Raw genomic sequence first — 19,267 nt, forward strand, 5'->3', positions numbered from 1 at the left:
CAAACCATCAAAATAATTAGGGTGAACAGGTATTCAAATCCAGGATTCTGGCATGTCCAGGGGACATAACTCTGCATAACAAACTCAGCTCAAAATCAGATGTGTCCAATCTGAATTTCCCTCATCCTTAATGATTAGGTTCACTTAAAGTCAGACTATGTAGGACTGACAAAAATGTCATGCACTGAATTGGGCATACATAAGGGCAAAGACATATAATATTCTAGGTTTGGTTGGTTGGTTGGATGGTTGTTTAAAGCCACACTCAGCAGTAATCCAGCTATATGGCGGTGGTCTGTAAATAATCGAAGTCAGGACCAGACAATCCAGTGATCAACATCATGAGCATCGATCTATGCAAATGGGATATGATGACATGTGTCAGTCAAGTCAGCGATCCTCACCACCCGATCTCGTTAGTCGCCTCTTACGACAAGCACGAGTTACCGAAGAACAATTCTAACTCCGATCTTCACGGGTTAATAGTCTAGAGAGTATCTGTTTAAAACTGTAGAAAATCAAACAGCATGAAGTCCAGTGCTGAACTTACAGCGTTCCTGCCTTCAAGGTCTGTGATGGTAGGGTCAGCCTTCTTCTCGTTCACCAAGTACTCCACCTGGCGGACAAGAGCCTTTGTCACCTTGCTCCGAACCGCAATACTTGTCAACGTCATACCTAATACAAGAAGAAGTCACAGTCAGTAGTCAGATCTTGTACAGGCGAACAAAAAATATTTGAAATAATTTTGTAAGCGGTTCAAAATGTGCACTCCTTCAATACTGCCAAATGATACTCCATACAGAGCACCCCGTTCATGTAACTGCATCTTACGATCTTCTGGGTACCTATTCTAACACAGAATCCCATAAGGGTTTCAGGCCATGCATAGTTCTCAGGTCAGGACTGTACCAGACAAAATATACTGCATCCCACATACATACCAACCCCCCCCCCAAAAACTGAGGAGAAAAACTGCCTCATTTATTTTTTGGCTTCAAACTTCATCAATATTTGTCAATCAAGAACGGAGGAATTTCAGGTTATAATGTGACCCAAACAATATAAATAATCGGCTTGACTTCAGGCACTCAACTGCAAAGCATGATATCTGGGTACTAATGAATTGTGGTGAAGTCCTAGTTAAGTATTAGACACAGAACTGACCAGTTTCATCCTTGAAGTTGATGTCCACCCCTGGCTGGTTAAGCAGCAGTTCCACCATGCCCATGTTGTTTTTCAGGAAAGCGATGGCCAAAGGAGTGCACTGAAAACAACAACATAGCGTGATCACTAATAACTCAATCAAACTAACTGGCACAGCTGTCTCGATAGTACTCACATATATGTCAGCAATTAGTCTTGCCAAGAATAGTCAATTTAATTCAGCTTTGGAGTAACCAATGGGGTAAAATAATATAATCAAACAAAGACCTTCGGCGTAATGCTTTAACCACTAGGCTACCCCTAGGGGAGACTTCCGGCATAAATTAGGTGGAGAAAACCATCATAAAGTGTGAGTGAGTGAGTTTAGTTTTACACTGCACTCAGCAATATTCCAGCTGTATGTCGACAGTCTGTAAATAATCGAGTCTGGACCAGACAATCCAGTGATCAACAGCATGAGTATCGATCTGCGCAATTGGGAACCGATGACACCCGATCCCGTTAGTCGCCTCTTACAACAAACATTGGCTGCTGAAGATCAATTGCTGAAGATCAATTCTAACCCGGATCTTCACGGGTAACCACCATATAGACACTTAGGATGACGATCAAAAGATGATCTGAAACACTGATGACCATCATCATCAAAATGTTGGCTGCAGGTAATTAGGTTTGTCCTAATCTGTACAATCTGGCTCCATGGGCAACTTACATTCCAGGAGTTGGCCACAGTGGTATCTGCACCACCATCATTGATGAGCATCCTGAGAGTGAAGTACCAGCCGATGCAGCAGCATAGTGGACGAGGGTGTTGCCAGATGAATCAGCACGATTAGGATCGGCCCCCAAGTACAGAAGGTAGGAAGCCACGTGACTGTTTCCGTTTATAACTGCATGGGTCAGGGCTGAACGCTTGAACTTGTCTGCAAAGAAAACCAGGATTGTGATTACATTTGGTTTGGCTGACTGACTGACTGAGGTTGGTTTTACGCCGCTTTTAGCAATATTCCAGCAACATCATGGTGGGGAACACCAGAAATGGGCTTCACACATTGTACCCATGTGGGGATTTGAACCCAGGTCTTTGTCGTGACGAGCCAACGCTTTAACCACTAGGCTACCCCACCGCCCCACATTTGGTTTGGTTTGTTGTTTTTTACACTCACTCAGCAATATTCCAGCTATTTGGCGGTGCTCTGTAAATAACCGAGTCTGGACCAGAGAATCCAGAGATCAACAACATGAACATCAATCTACACAATTGAGATACAATAACATGTGTTAACCAAGTCGGCAAGCCTGACCGCCTGATCCGTTAGTAACCTCTTACGATAATCATGGATTACTGAAGACCAGTTCTAACCCGAATCTTCACGGGGTCGTGATTACACTTTGAGGCAAATGTTAATAATGTTGACTGCGAAGTATACCTTTTCAGAGGAAATTACAAACATGTCGACTTCATGTCAACTTAAAGATGTGACATAGAAGATAGAAACAGTCTATATATTGTAAATGAGGATAAGAACCAAGGGAATTACCACCACCAATAGTCACAAAACCAGTGATTGATAAACAATATCCCATACCAATAGGGTGTAATGCAACAATATCAATTAGCTGGGCTTAACACTGCTTTCAACAGTTGTATCATGGCATATCAGCCTAATGAGGAAGGGAGCAAAGCCCTCAGTGATGTAGATCCAAGAAACCTGATCTCCAGATCCAGTGAGCAGTTTTAGTCAGTACAATACAAGCAGGAGAGTCCTTGCATGCAATATGAGGGTCTAACAATCAATCAATCAATTAGCCAGCTAACAGTGTAGAGAAGTGTACGTTTTGATAATTTCTTTAGAGCCTGGAATGAAACATTGATCATATGGACTGATGGATGAAATGATGCATGTAACTGCTCTGAAGAAACAACCAAAGACTTAGCAAAGTCATAGATGTGTTGTAGGTACTGTGAATAATATTGTGGGTCCCTTTGGACACAGTGAATTTTTTTTTCTGCATCCATTCTCTACATTTGTGAGTACTGGACGCGTAAAACCCTGTACAAGTAATTTCATATTAACCTTATGAAAACCTGGAGATCTGGTGTTTGACATTGCACTAAACTGCACACTTTTTAATATCCGTTAACTTATAGGTAGCAATGAATGTATTGTATAGAGTGTGAGTCCACTTTCATCAAAATGTTTACTGGATTGTCTGTTTTTAATGTAAAGTCATACTCTGCAATATTTCAGTAGTATGACAGCAGCATGTGAACAACCTGCATCTGTGACAAGTTGACAAACACATGTCGTGAGAGGAAAGTTTCATGCAGTAACCGCAGAAAACAAGCCCTCACATCTGACCTATTATTATTCACTCTCACATGGTCTAAGTGGAACTGCTTCAACAAAATTCGACAGATTCCACAATCAGGCATAATCTGGCTGTATTCCACACATACATTCTGGAACTTACCCAACAGTTCCACTGTGGCCCCATTCTGCACTAGAAGGCGGGCCACATCCAGGTTGCCAGTCTCCGCAGCCATCATTAAGGGGCTCTTCTTCTCCTTGCCAGCAGACACTTGCTTGTTGAGGTCAGCACCATGTTTGATGAGAACTTTAACCACATCCTGTAAAAAATACCACTCCTTCAATGAGTAAAACCCAAATTTAATTGCATATAGGATGTAGAATCAATGAACTTGATGGAAACTGAATTGCCCCATGGAGTTCAACTGTGCTACTACTGCTCCATTTGGGGGGGTACGGAGTCTGCGTTGAGATGATGTCGAAACCCTCTTAGACTTTGGCTGCGGCGGCGGGATGTCTGGGGATGCAGGGCGCTTCATGGAGGCGGCGGACTCCCCCACGCCTCTCCTCCGAGGGTAACTCTAGCGGAACACCAGACGGGAGGGGGTCGTCCGACAGCAGCTGACTGGCTAGGGGTTCCGATGTATCGGCCATGGCTAAACCTTGTTTGCGTGACCTATCTGCTGCACGTCTCATGATGCAAAGATAATATTTATTAAATGCAGAATTAGACAGATTAATACAATAACTGCAACGTGAAGAAAACGCACATGGCGTAGTATAGCTAGGGCATATTAAATGTGGATCAGCAGCAGAAAAACGTAATCTACAAATAGTACAGATTTTCATCAACGTAAACTAGCTGAACAAACACGGCGTCCCGTGAATAAACAGCAGAAATACGATTAATTATCAATACATAATTGTAGAAGGATACTAGCTACACCTCTATAGAAGACTATAAGAGGTAATAAACTAAGAATAATCAAAGGATATAGTGTGTAGGGAGACACAGGCGCTCTCACATCCTGCTCACTGGGCGAAGAAGGAGAGAGTGAAGCATGAGGCCAGAGGGTGGCGCCTCCTTTCCCGCGCTAAGGAAGAGGGAGGCAACTCATGGTGAGTACTAATTAGTGATTTTACATTGAAGGGAGCTTCAATTAGGGAGATACAAGTGTTCCACTATGTTCGCAAGAAGAAGAAGACAAGCAAAAGAGCATGAGTCAGGATAAGGAAAAATTTCAGATGTTTCCAAGTAGGCAATTTTGTGTGTAATAGTCTATGGCAAAATATCAGTTAAGTTTAGGAGTGTTATACTCTACATTAAGCTTCACAGTATAAAAGAGTAAATAGTCCACATTAACCATTATCATTCACTGCTATTTCATAACACAAAAACTATCTTGAAAATCTTAAACACATTTTGTTGCAGAAAAAGTGGTAGACTGCATGATCAATGGCCAATATCTTCAGACCTCAAGCAAGGCATAACTAATTGTTATAACTTTCTAAAGGCAAGTTGCATTTTACACTTAACTGACCTACAAGAATAGATGTTTTCCAACGTCACTGGGAATGCAAATATCAAATGTAATATCCAAATTTTGAGCAAAGTATTTTCTTCTCAAATTGCCTACTGAAGGGTATGTTGGAATTCAAGACAAATTTTGAGATGGCACCATGCCATCACTTCCTTATTTTATCTCTTACGACAGCAGTAGTCACTTGGCATTCAGAAGCTTACCTTGAGAAAAGCATCATTGCCCTGTTTAGCGCCTCTGCTCACATTGAGTGCCCTGATATTACCCACTCCAAGAGATGTTGGGTTGTAGCTGCAAGAGACACATCAGTGAGTGTAAGCTACAACAATCTACTACAAGCATCGACCCTTGGAACCTACTCCGACCGAGAATCCACATCTTAGTCGAGCTCTCATTACAAGCATGACCTACTCCGGCCAAGAATCCACATCTTAGTCAAACTCTTACTACAAGCATGGACCCTTTAGACCTACTCTGCCCAAGAATCCACATCTTAGTCAAACTTTCTACTACAAGTATGGACCCTTGAGACCTACTCTGGACAAGAATCCACAACTTAGTCAAACTTTTACTACAAGTATGGACCCTTGGGACCTACTTTGACCAAGAATTTACATCTTAGTCTAACTTATTACAAGTGTGGATCTTGGGACCTACTCTTGACAAGAATTTACATCGTCTAACTTATTACAAGTGTGGATCTTGGGACCTACTTTGGCCAAGAATTTACATCTTAGTCTAACTTATTACAAGTGTGGATCTTGGGACCTACTTTGGCCAAGAATTTACATCTTAGTCTAACTTATTACAAGTGTGGATCTTGGGACCTACTTTGGCCAAGAATTTACATCTTAGTCTAACTTATTACAAGTGTGGATCTTGGGACCTACTTTGGCCAAGAATTTACATCTTAGTCTAACTTATTACAAGTGTGGATCTTGGGACCTACTTTGGCCAAGAATTTACATCTTAGTCTAACTTATTACAAGTGTGGATCTTGGGACCTACTTTGGCCAAGAATTTACATCTTAGTCTAACTTATTACAAGTGTGGATCTTGGGACCTACTTTGGCCAAGAATTTACATCTTAGTCTAACTTATTACAAGTGTGGATCTTGGGACCTACTTTGGCCAAGAATTTACATCTTAGTCTAACTTATTACAAGTGTGGATCTTGGGACCTACTTTGGCCAAGAATTTACATCTTAGTCTAACTTATTACAAGTGTGGATCTTGGGACCTACTTTGGCCAAGAATTTACATCTTAGTCTAACTTATTACAAGTGTGGATCTTGGGACCTACTTTGGCCAAGAATTTACATCTTAGTCTAACTTATTACAAGTGTGGATCTTGGGACCTACTTTGGCCAAGAATTTACATCTTAGTCTAACTTATTACAAGTGTGGATCTTGGGACCTACTTTGGCCAAGAATTTACATCTTAGTCTAACTTATTACAAGTGTGGATCTTGGGACCTACTTTGGCCAAGAATTTACATCTTAGTCTAACTTATTACAAGTGTGGATCTTGGGACCTACTTTGGCCAAGAATTTACATCTTAGTCTAACTCTTACTACAAGCATGGACCCTTTAGACCTACTCTGCCCAAGAATCCACATCTTAGTCAAACTTTCTTACAAGTATGGACCCTTGAGACCTACTCTGGACAAGAATCCACAACTTAGTCAAACTTTTACTACAAGTATGGACCCTTGAGACCTACTCTGGACAAGAATCCACAACTTAGTCAAACTTTTACTACAAGTATGGACCCTTGAGACCTACTCTGGACAAGAATCCACAACTTAGTCAAACTCTTACTACAAGCATGGACCCTTTAGACCTACTCTGCCCAAGAATCCACATCTTAGTCAAACTTTTACTACAAGTATGGACCCTTGAGACCTACTCTGGACAAGAATCCACAACTTAGTCAAACTCTTACTACAAGCATGGACCCTTTAGACCTACTCTGCCCAAGAATCCACATCTTAGTCAAACTTTTACTACAAGTATGGACCCTTGAGACCTACTCTGGACAAGAATCCACAACTTAGTCAAACTCTTACTACAAGCATGGACCCTTTAGACCTACTCTGCCCAAGAATCCACATCTTAGTCAAACTTTTACTACAAGTATGGACCCTTGAGACCTACTCTGGACAAGAATCCACAACAACAATCCACTAAAAATTTGGGTCCAACAATCCACTAAAAAAATTGGGTCCAACAATCCACTAAAAAATTTGGGTCCAACAATCCACTCCATTTGGGTGATTCAATCCACACCACACATTTGGGTGCTACTATCCACACCACACATTTTTGTGTTACAATCTACACCACTGTGGTGCTACAATCCACTTATTGAGATGCTACAATCCACACCACACTTTTGGGTGCAACAATCCACACCATTAAGGTGCTACAATCAACACCATTAGGGTGCTACAATCCACACCATAAGGGTGCTACAATCATCACCATTAGGGTGCTACAATCCACATAAAATGGTTGCTACAATCCATACTACTGCAGTACAGTGACAAGTAAACCATAAGGTCAGAGCTTATCAATCGACATCATGTCACCAGTGGCTTAAAGTATGAGCATAATCCATTACACTAAGATACTACAATCCATACCATTGTAACACTACAATCCATGTCATTTGGGTTCTACAACCCGTCCACGCCATTGAGGTGCTACAATCCACATCAAGTGGGTGTACTACAATCTATACTGTTGAGGTACTACAATCCACACCATTTGGGTGCTACAATCCACACCGTTGTGGTGCTACAATCCACACCATTTGGGCATTCCAAACCACACCACACATTTGGGTGCAACAATCCACATCAAAAGTTTGGGTGCAACAATCCACATCAAAAGTTTGGGTGCAACAATCCACTCCATTTGTGTGATTCAATCCACACCACACATTTGGGTGATTCAATCCACACCACACATTTGGGTGCAACAATCCAAGTCACACATTTGGTGTTACAATCTACACCATTGGGGTGCTACAATCCACTTAGTTAGATGCAACAATCCACACCACACATTTGGGTGCTACAATCCACACCATTGGGGTGCTAAAATCCACACCATTGGGGTGCTACAATCCACACCATTGGGGTGCTACAATCCACACCATTGGGGTGCTACAATCCACACATTTGGGTGCTACAATCCACACCATTGGGTGCTACAATCCACACCATTTGGGTGCTATAATCCACACCATTAGGGTGCTACAATCCACACCACACATTTGGGTGCTACAATCCACATCAAGTGGTCGCTACAATCCATACTACTGCAGTACAGTGACAAGTAAACCATAAGGTCAGAGCTTGACAATCAATCCCCATTTGGGGAAAACAGTTCAAGCTGTACATGAGAGGCAACATAAATGCATCAGCCTTTTATTACTGCTCAGTAACTCTAGACCAGTATGTAACATACTCACCCTGTAGACATCACTCTCACTAGCAATAAGAGACTTCAGCAGGTCAATGTCCTTGGTCAGCACAGCTCGGATCACCTGCCTCGACTTTTCACAGGGATTGATATGAAAGGTATCTTCTCTCTGAAAACAAAAACCATAATTACAATCTTCCTCCTTAAATTTCAACTATGAAAATAGTTCACCTGGGATATATAGTCATGCATACGTTTATAGGTTTTAGGTAAATTCGTCCAATATAATTTTCACCTACTTGGTTTCGAAGAAAAGATTTTTTTCCAGCACTTTGATCTTGGGGTTTGGTTTCAAATTTCTATCGGGTCCCTTCTTCTTTGCTTCCTTTTTCTTTGCTTCTTTCTTTCTCTTTTCTTTTCCCTTCCCCTTTTCTTATCTGAAAACAAAACAAGTAACATTATTATCTGCAGAAACAGCTGTAAACATATCAGTAGCAACTGAAGCAAAGCATTTAACTACTAACAAATATTAAGGGCTATTGTGGCCACTGTCAGAAGTCAACAGGAGTGAGTGAGTGAGTGAGTGAGTGAGTGAGTGAGTGAGTGAGTGGTGAGTTTTGAGTGAGTATGCCTTTTAGCAATATTCCATCAATATCATGGCAGGGGACACCAGAAATAGGCTTCGCACATCGTACCCATGTGGGGTATCAAGTCTTTCGCGAGAGGAGCTGACGCTTTAACCATTAGGCTACCCCACAGCCCCAGCAGTTAGAAGTTTTACAGACTCCGTCCTTGTGTAGATGAACATGGCAGGCGACAACAGTCTCTGGAAGGGATGTTTTCTAAAAGGCTGGCAGTCCCTATGTATCAGAGGACAAACTGAGGCTTTTTCAACCTCAGTTCTTTTAACTTGCTAAGAGCTTTAATGGATACCTATTTGAGACACAGAACAACTTGTTGGGATCAAGAGCTTGGGAACATGCACATGCAGCAGTGACAAAGTCCTGACTGAGTGAGTGAGTTTAGTTTTAAGCTGCTTTTAACAATATTTCAGCAATATCACGACTGGGGACACCAGAAATGGGCTTCACACATTATATCAAACCTGTGTCATCAGGTGACAAGCGCACGTTTTACCAACTAACCTACCCCACTGTCCCGATGATGTTCACTAACATTGGCAAGTTCAAACTAACATTAATTCAGACAACCAAGTCACCAAGCCACACCACCCATCAGGTGATATTTGTTCACTTACAACCAACCTACAACTGACTCTGTTCTAACCTAGAATTGCCACAGAACAACAATCGTCTATTATTTTAGTCATGACAGAGAAGACTTCAACAGGTAATAAACATCAAATGTTGCTGTTTGTTCATGTACCACACAATAGACAAACCCTAACATAAATGTTACAAACATTGAAAAACAACAATCCACTTATTTCATTGGAAGTTTGCATATTCTGCCTTCAGAGTCTGTTGACATGGTTACCATATTTTGCCTTCAGAGTCTGTTATCATGGTTACCATATTTTAGTCACAAAAGAACCACTTCAATGAAACAAGGGAAGTAACTCTGTTATGTTGGATGATCAACTCCCTGCAGCATGTTTTTCAACATGGATGTCTAAAATTCACCATACTGGATTTACTTTTTGTTGATTCTAATTATGGTTATCACTACTACCACTCAGAGCTACACATAACGTATTTGGTCACTGAGTTATGTACTCGGTTGTGTTCATCTCAATTGGGTATCCTAATTTTCCTTTGAGTAACCAAATAACTTGTACCCACTTCACTCGAACTCAATTGGGTATTTTGCCATTTTCCATAAATTGTAAAAATATGATAAAGTTTAAAGTTTGGTTTACGTGTTTGTTATGTATATTTGAACTGGATTGTGAGAAATGATGAGATAGACTGCAAGTTGCCAAGTCCATGTGTTGAAATAGAACGTCTCAAAAAACATCAGTTATTTCATCTATCCACCGGTATGCAAGCTAAGATTGGACACTTTTGTATGTACGCAATCAAGTTCAATTTATTGAGTATTTACAAATATTCAAGCGTACTTGTACGCAATAGATTCAATATGAACTGAGTTTTAAATATTTGTGTAATTTACGCAGATACGCAGCTTATCTGTACCTCTGCCACTACTTTGTTTTCAATTTCAGCCACCCATTTTGAAACATTAGCCTCGTCCCAAACTTTGTAAATAACAAAATCATTTAGGGTTGAATACATCATTTCTAGTTTTGTTAAAACCTTTAACTTAAGAAAATCTTTTAAGGAAGATTTCCTCACATCAACCCTGAATATATTTTGTGGGTGATGGGATATGGGGTTCACGTCACAGACAAGATTGTTGCACCTAAATAGTGGCATGTGAAACAAGAAGACATAGTCATGAATATATCCCACGGTTCCTGTTTTGTAACTTCACCACGACATTGATGTCCTGAAAACACATACCATATTTGGTTTACCTATCAATAACGGTTACTGAGTAAATCTGTTCCCATTGGGGATACCGTGCACTAAGTCAAGAAACGCATGACAAGGGCCATAACTGATAACTGTAAAGAATTGCAACAATGTTTCCATTTTCGAACTCCATCAAGGCATTTGTGTCCTGAAAATACCTACCACATTTGGTTTCTCTATCTATAATCGGTTCTGAGAAAATCTGTCCCCATTGGAGATACAATGCAAGAAACGCATGACAAGGGCCATAACTCTGTAACAAATCGCAACAGGGTTTCCATTTTCGAACTCCAAGGCATTCATGTCCTGAAAGCACATACCAAATTTGGTTTCCCTATCTGTAATGGTTTTGAGAAAATCTGTCCCTATCATCTCAGACGGATGGATGGACGGATGGAGCTCAAACCTATACTTCCCTCCCAATTCGTGGCGTGGGATAATAAACTAGTATTTTCTACTCATAAATATTTTAGAAGCAACAAATTCAGCTGAATAAACAAAAATCACATCTTCATTTCATGTTTGTTGTTAACCTACCTTTATCTTTCCTTTGACTTGACAGCTTCGACTTTTACCTGAAAACAGTAAACACACGAAGCAAATTAGTAGATTTAGGCCAGTAATCACCTATATTACTCACCTTATCATGGTAACTTTCAAATCAAAAACCAAAAACCTACTAGGGCTGCAATGATCCACCCAGACCTCGATTTTTTATATTGGACAGTCGATTAGATCATTTTCGATTCGATTATTCATACAAGTAAAAACGTCAGATTTCATTTAACTCTCAGAGTTCAAAAGAGTCAGCATTTTTAGCGTGAAATCCATTGTCAACTTGGCAATGTCTACTAATGACAATGTTCATTGGATAACTAGCCCCGCCTTATTTCAGCGCTCGAAACTGCTCGAGTTGGATTAAAAATTACGTTCTCGCTGTGTGGACACAATTGAAATAGATATTCAAATATTGAATCGAAATAGTGATAATGGTTATCAAAAATCGAAACTAAGATGTCAGATTCAATTTTCGATGAATGGAATCGTTGCAGCCCCCAAACCTACTGTCAACAATAACACATCAGCTGTCACAGTATTTGGTACTGGGATATGTTCTGTCACTGTATCCCTGACAGGATGAGTGACCCGTGATGATTGAGTTTAGAATTGATCTTCAGTAACCCATGCTTGTCATAAAGGCAACTAACGGGTCGGGTGGTCAGACTCGCTGACTGGGTTGACACTTTATTGTATCCCAATTGCGTAGATCGATGCTCTTGCTGTTGATCAATGGATTGTCTGGTCCAGACTCGGTTATTTACAGCCAGCCGCCATATAGCTGGAATATTGCTGATCGTGGCGTTAAATAACAAACCAACTGACAGGATGAGATTTCATACTGTTTAGAAAACAAATACCCTCTGAAATCCATTTTAGGATAGTTACACATGCTCAAATAATTATTTTGGAGTTATTTATAGAGACTACTGAAACCAGTACAATACATTCAGCTTTACAACAAATAATAGTAACACACCTTTAGACAAAGCCACCTTGATTCCGGATTTTGATTGTTTTGAAGGCTTGGATTTGCCTTTGACAGATTTCTTGGGAGGTGGTTCATCATCCCAGTCTGAAAGAATGAAAGGTCATAGTTTTAGCAATGTATGAAAAAGCAAAAAGCACCTAGCTATGAAGACACAATATCATTGAGAAAGTGGTCAAATGTAAATGTACTGAGAAAGTGTAATCCCACATGTAACATATGTTAATACCAGGCTGCCATTAAAGACAAAAGAAGCCGATGACCAACTCTTCTGGCCTCATTAGAACACTGCAACTCATTGTAACAACTCAATGAACACAAATTTACTGCAAGCCACAGGGACCCATACAAATCTGAAACTACAAGCATCACACAAGATCTGCAGGCCAGGGGCTAAAATAAACTGATAGTAATTCCCACTATTATTCACTTCCTTACTGAATTCATCAACATAGTAATCCAGTGCCTGCCAAAGTAACTACACCGTAACGCTGAAGTAATTAAATCCAAAATTTGAGCGGTAGTGAACAAACAGTTCAAACTTTGACAAAACTAGAACATTACTAGTAAGTAATTGAACACCCATTCTACCAGTCTATTTTCTGTTAATGAATCAGAGATTCTTAAATCTGGATAAGATGATCTGCATAATCTATAACTATTTATAAATTCATCAAATGAAATCTGTTACAGACAATGAAATATGTTGAATGTTAGGAAGCTCATTCAAACACTGATGAAATATTTTGTTATGAAATCTTAGAAACTAAAAATAACAGCAATTCCTTAAACAAATGAGTGGTAGCTATACATAAGAGTTCACTAGAAAAGGTCCTCTGTTCAATTTGCATGAATGAACAATTGCAATTTGGAATAAAACAAGTATTTATTGAATTTTCACTTGGGACAAGTGGCTGTGTGAGGTTAACTGACCTTCATTCTCCTCTTCTTCCTCTGAATCTTCTTCCTCTTTCATCTCTTCTTTCTCAGCATCAGCAACAATCTCGTCTTCCTCAAAAGGCTCCCCACGTTCAGCCTTCACTGCTCTCTGAAGAATCTTCTCCGCTCTCTCCTGCTCCGCGTGGGGTAGACGCAAAGTATCCCGAGCAATGCGCTCCATTCGGACATTGGTCAGCACACACTCAATGTCAGTGTGGTCAATATAGTCCATCTTGTAGATGTTGGGGGGCTGGTCCAGATTGAGCCACTGGATACGGAACTGGCGTGTAGTGCTATGCACATTCTGTTGAGTCTTGCACAAGTAGACAGAATCTGTAAAAGAATTTGCAATTTTGTCAATAATTTGTTGCAAGATCTTGACTATCAAACAAAGAATATATGGGAATCTTGAAGTGGTGACGTAGCTGCATAAAGACTTGCATAAAGACTTTCAGTCAGTGAGTGAAAGTGGTTTACACCACTTTTAGCAATATTCCAACATTACCACAGCTGGGGACACCAGAAATGGGCTTTACATATTGTACCCATGTGGGGAATCAAACCCTGGTCGAGCAGGCGCTTTAACCACTAGGCTACACCACCCCAGACTTTCAGAAAACAATAAACAATCTGTCCTAGCCATGACTTTACATGGGGCTTTGGTCAAAACCATTAGCTTTGCAATGATCATTAAACCTGCTAATTTATCAGTGCAAAAACATCTGTTTGGAACTTACTCTCTGCACCACGTACAGCCAGGAAGATGCCCTTCTTGTAGAGGATGACGATTTCTTCCTTTGGAGGTTTAGGTTTGACAGCTCCCTCCTCCAAGACAGGGGACTGGAACCTGGCAACGGGGATACGCTGGCGCTTCAACGGAGTACGGGGCTCCACATTGTATACCTTCTTTCTCTGAAAAACAAAATATATCAATCGTGAAAATTAAAGTGGTGTTTACCTGTGTAGTAACAGTTTAAATGTCATCGTCTCATCAGGTGGGGTGGGGCTGTAGGTGTAAAGTTTAAGTTCATTTTGGTTTAAAAGTTGTAAAGACGAAGGGAACACAAGAGTAGCAATGTTGTGGTGCATACATGAAACGAAACACAAGTTTACTGATACTCCATTAAATTCCATTCAGTACTCTAAATGTACTCTTAAGGTTTTCCAGTACTCCTATGTTGAAAATATAAGGAGTACATACTCCTGATGATGAAAAATTATCTGGAGCCCTGAAGAATATTTGGGGGGATACTGTGAAGAAATTGGGTTGTCAGTAGTCTTCACAACAAACTGTAAATCAGCAACAAGAAGCATGATCCCAAACATTTTTGTCCAGTACAAAATACTTTCTATCATGGAACATTTTTAGCAAAAACTTTTAACGTATCAGAAAAGTAAATTCAGAGTGAGTGAGTGAGTGAGTTTAGTTTTACGCCGCACTCAGCAATGTTCCAGCTATATGGCGGCGGTCTGTAAATAATCGAGTCTGGATCAGACAATCCAGTAATCAACAGCATGAGCATCGATCTGCGCAATTGGGAACCGATGACATGTGTCAACCAAGTCAGCGAGCCTGACCACCCGATCCCGTTAGTCGCCTTTTACGACAAGCATAGTCACTTTTTATGACAAGGATGGGTTGCTGAAGACCTATTCTATGATGAATTTACCTTAACTCCATGGCCACTTCCTCCACTGCCAGAAGCTTCCTCCTTTGTCTTGCTCTTGTCGCCTTTCTCCATAGTGTTTGCCTACAACATGTACAAATAAATAGCTTCATGTCATATTTGGTTTGAAGTCTGTTCCCTTGTTCTGATTTCAAAAAATCTCGTTAGAGAGGTCATGTTCTATGTATGTTCTATGTATGCATACTCTATGGGTGGCCCGTCATAATGACCTGCTGATTACCATCGAGAATTTTTGTTGATTGTAACAGATAGTGGCTAATCAATTTGCTACCACTCACGATCCGAAGAGTCGATTGGCTGTCGATCTCAAAATTTCTTGTGACATAATCTTTCCATCATATCAACACAGAGAGACGTTGTTGGACAAAAGAATGGATTGCAGCATGCATAGAACATACAGCAGTTTAATTAGAGAATTAGAAAGTGAGGGCTAACAGGCACGTTTTAATTTTTTTTCACATTTTTCAACAGTGGACAACAAAACACTGTTTTCTCGTTGGATAAATCAAACTGAGGTTTCTTTGTAGCAGACAAAGCCATATTTTGTGCTTTTGTGAAAACTATTATAACATAACATACAAAGTGAAATTTCCTTGGCCACACTTCACCCAACTTGACAAAAAGCTGAACTCCAGACACCTGTGAGACAATTGACACATGTTTGTCCTTTTTGTCAAATTCTATTAATCACTCAAACTGGGCCGACCTGTGCAAATCTGCCTTCAGAATGAAACGTTTTACTTTTGATAAGGTATCTCCATAGGCAGTCATCTTCATTTCTTTATGATCTAGATTCAGAAAATTTAAATCTTTGCAAAAGAAAACCATCAGAAAAGAAGACAAGCATGCCCTTGAAAATACACAGGTTTGTGGATACAGAAAGACTTCCGCCCGTATCCCCCCTGAAATTTCATTCTAATCAAATCATATAACCTGAATATATATTCCACATCTGATAAGGATGAGTTTTAAAATGTGTTTTTTTAAATTGTATCTTTGTATCTGAACATACTGAAAGACATATCCAACTTCTAAGAATGCCACTCGAAGAAATGTTTCCTCATCGTTAAAATTTAGGGGGGTTACATGCGGAAGTCTTACCCAGTCCACTACCCATTTCACAGCTACTGCTGTATACAGGAGGAAACAAGTGGTACCAGGACCAAAAGCTTAACTCTGTGTATAACACTGAAGCAGATACAGAGCATATGTTTCAGGAAAGACAATGTTTTAAAAGTGACCATAGAATCTGAAAGCACAGGAACAAATCTGAAAAAAAATGTTTTCTTCATACTGCCTGCTGTAATAATCTTCAACATAGAACACATGAAAACTTGTCTAAACTATATGGTTTGAGGTTTCAAAAAGACAGGTCTATACACAAGTCAAAATAATCAGTCTTCTCGATAACAAACAGAGAAATCTGCAAACCGTGAAATAAAATCTGGCCTAATTTTGAAGCATGTATGCAATATATTGAAGAATTTTGATTTACCATTGTGCACAATACGATATTTACTCCAGTACAATCCAGCGTTCAAAAGAATCACAAATATTAAGCTTAAATTTATGAAAATGATCAGCTTGCATTCAAAATATTTTTAAAAATACAGAGCTCAGCAAACACCATAATTTTTAATGGGATTTATCCGATTAGATGACCATCTGATTTCTTTATAAATCATTACTTTCCTCACAAGCAAACCATGACCGACACTAGGATTAAAAATTAATGAAACTCATTACATTCTGAGTGCAAGCAATATGACCACTGGGAAAACATTCTGTGAGGCTGCACTGGCAGCGAGCTTGTGTTAACATTATTTAAAGCCGACAGAATACCTTCAAATGACACTTTAAAAATCTGCTATCCAATAACATCACATGATTCCATGGCACCATAGTCTTGAGGAACCTGGTAATGACCATCTTGTTACTATTTGCTAATTTCTACACAGAAAATACAAGTACCTTCTTTCTTTATATATTCAATCTGTCCGACTATGATTAAAAGATTTAATCTATTACGTAATACATAAAATGCATGTACTATTGGCAAAACAGATTTTTTTTCAAAATCATGCAATTTCCATGAAGGATCGCTGAACGCCTTTGCGCTATCCTCGACCATGTCGGTGTTATCAACTACTACCTCATTACCGTATGCGTAATATCTCAGCAAAACAAAACAAAGAAATCTGAAAAATCAATGAAGTCAGATCGGAGAAGGTAATGTGGTCGCATATCATTCGTAAGAATAAGGATCCGACTTTTGCTTTCACGTTGAAAATATGCATCCCGTTTAGTTCCAATGTATTACGCAGATACGATATTTGTAAACAATAAAATAAATACAATCGCACCTCAAGATAAAACGCGCTAGGTATGCGTATCCATGATGACAACACTCGCCGAATGCCGAGACACCACAGCAATACCAATTCACAGGAAATTGGGGTCCATTCAGGCAACCCATTGGATTACAACCAGAGCGCAAAACGCGCCAATCACTGTATCACATGGCTAAAAATTGCAACAAAATCACAATCTAACAGTATATATATCATACGCACCGTATACACCGTTCACATCAACAGCTTAAAACAACGCTGAATGATTTAAATTCGATGCGTTTTAGCAGAATAAGCGATGTATATTTTCAAGTGTAAGCCGGCATTACGAACACATGGTCGCCATCTTTCTGGCTCTTCTATTCAATTTACTTCCTCCCTTAATATACTGGAACACAAATGTAGTTTGATGTTATATTTCGATCTGTCATGCAAAGTCATTCCTAAAACCTATACGGATATATAATACAAAAATACATACCAATACAATAAACAAACCGCACTTTCTTTGGACTGTTTTAGACAGGTACACCAAAGTTCATCGTAAGGGTAATCCGCTAGACATAACAGCGAAAAACACGTGGTCACATGATCAAGTGCTCGCAAGCTGTAACTCTCAGCACTGCGTTATAGGTCGCTTTGCAATAAAAAGACTAGACACAAAGTAGGCTTCGCTAGCCCAAGCGTCGTAAAGAGGACATTTCTATTGTGACCTCAATGTCTCGAAAACATATTTCAAGAACTACCATCTCTCGGCATATCTGATTACAAGAAATTCAGAAAGGTCTAAATTTTAAACATAAATTACCGTAAACCTTCATTCTGTTCAAGAATCATTCTTGTCGAGACAGATTATCAATAAATATGACTTCGTCATGAGTGTCTCTTTAGATTTGAAGTGAAACAAAAAAACAAGAGCAATAAATACGTTGTGTAAATATAATTTTAGTTGAATATGCACATAACATTTGTTGCAATAAAGCAACTTGACTTACTGGTATCTGTTTGACTTTTAAGAGGAATCGGCAAACAATGACGTCATCAAAGCTGTTACTTGCCGCTTATGGAGATTCAGAAGCGAAAATTAATAAATTTATTATTTTGGGCTTAAATTGGGATCTTATGTAATAACTCCCATTAAAATGTATAAAAAATAAAACCACCACCGATCCAATGTCACAAAGATTTCCGAAACATAACTTTTCATCCATCCAAATGGCAACTAGCAAGATTACAGTATGTAGTACCTTTGTGGGGGCTTTAGGTGGCCTGCGTTGAAGACAGGATTTATAACGGTAGAAGTAGTCTTGCTCCAAGGCTATACTAAAGCCTAAGCCCATAGATGTATAGTAATCCTACCCTTTAAAGATGCAAGTCTAGATAAGGACGCTATTCTGTTAGAGGTATTTTTGATATTTTTTATAATAACTATTTTAAACTATCAATTATTACTATAGAGACTTATGCAAGTCTAAGGACGCCAGTCTTTTATTTACATTTTTGTAGAAATTATCGTTGAAACTATTAATTATTACCTTAAAGACTTGTGCAAGTCTACGGTATAACGAGCCCTACATTCCCCGGTTATTTTCCCTTCCTTCCATCCTTTTCTGTAATGCAATAGGTTAGCTGAAGGAAGTCTAGATTTTTCGCATGTTCCGCGTCTGAATCTCCCGCCTTAATGGGAGCATTTTCAATTTTGATGGCGTTTTGGTTTTGTTTCCATCAGCTGCAAGGTGTAGGTACATATCATAATGAGTACAAAGCATGTTTCGTTCGTATCACACGCCTGCATCAGTTG

The 19,267-nt window shown here is 39.6% G+C and overlaps 1 protein-coding gene across 1 annotated transcript in view; it reads right to left on the reverse strand.

Moving 5' to 3' along the window:
* LOC124289882 (poly [ADP-ribose] polymerase tankyrase-like) overlaps nt 1-17,821 on the reverse strand; it is a 63,049-nt gene extending 45,228 nt beyond the window's left edge. Inside the window, 15 exon segments of the mRNA XM_046726554.1 lie at nt 551-675; nt 1,165-1,264; nt 1,877-1,950; nt 1,953-2,087; nt 3,640-3,796; nt 5,221-5,316; nt 8,497-8,614; nt 8,747-8,860; nt 8,862-8,884; nt 11,480-11,517; nt 12,480-12,575; nt 13,422-13,760; nt 14,165-14,339; nt 15,098-15,178; nt 17,689-17,821. Coding sequence (XP_046582510.1) covers nt 551-675; nt 1,165-1,264; nt 1,877-1,950; nt 1,953-2,087; nt 3,640-3,796; nt 5,221-5,316; nt 8,497-8,614; nt 8,747-8,860; nt 8,862-8,884; nt 11,480-11,517; nt 12,480-12,575; nt 13,422-13,760; nt 14,165-14,339; nt 15,098-15,169 — 1,662 coding nt within the window. The 5' untranslated portion in view covers nt 15,170-15,178; nt 17,689-17,821.
* Nucleotides 17,822-19,267: the final 1,446 nt, after the last annotated feature.

Source organism: Haliotis rubra, unplaced genomic scaffold (genome assembly GCF_003918875.1).
Source record: "Haliotis rubra isolate DU_JTF1 unplaced genomic scaffold, ASM391887v1 Scf450, whole genome shotgun sequence".
NCBI classification, from domain to species: Eukaryota; Metazoa; Mollusca; class Gastropoda; order Lepetellida; family Haliotidae; genus Haliotis; species Haliotis rubra.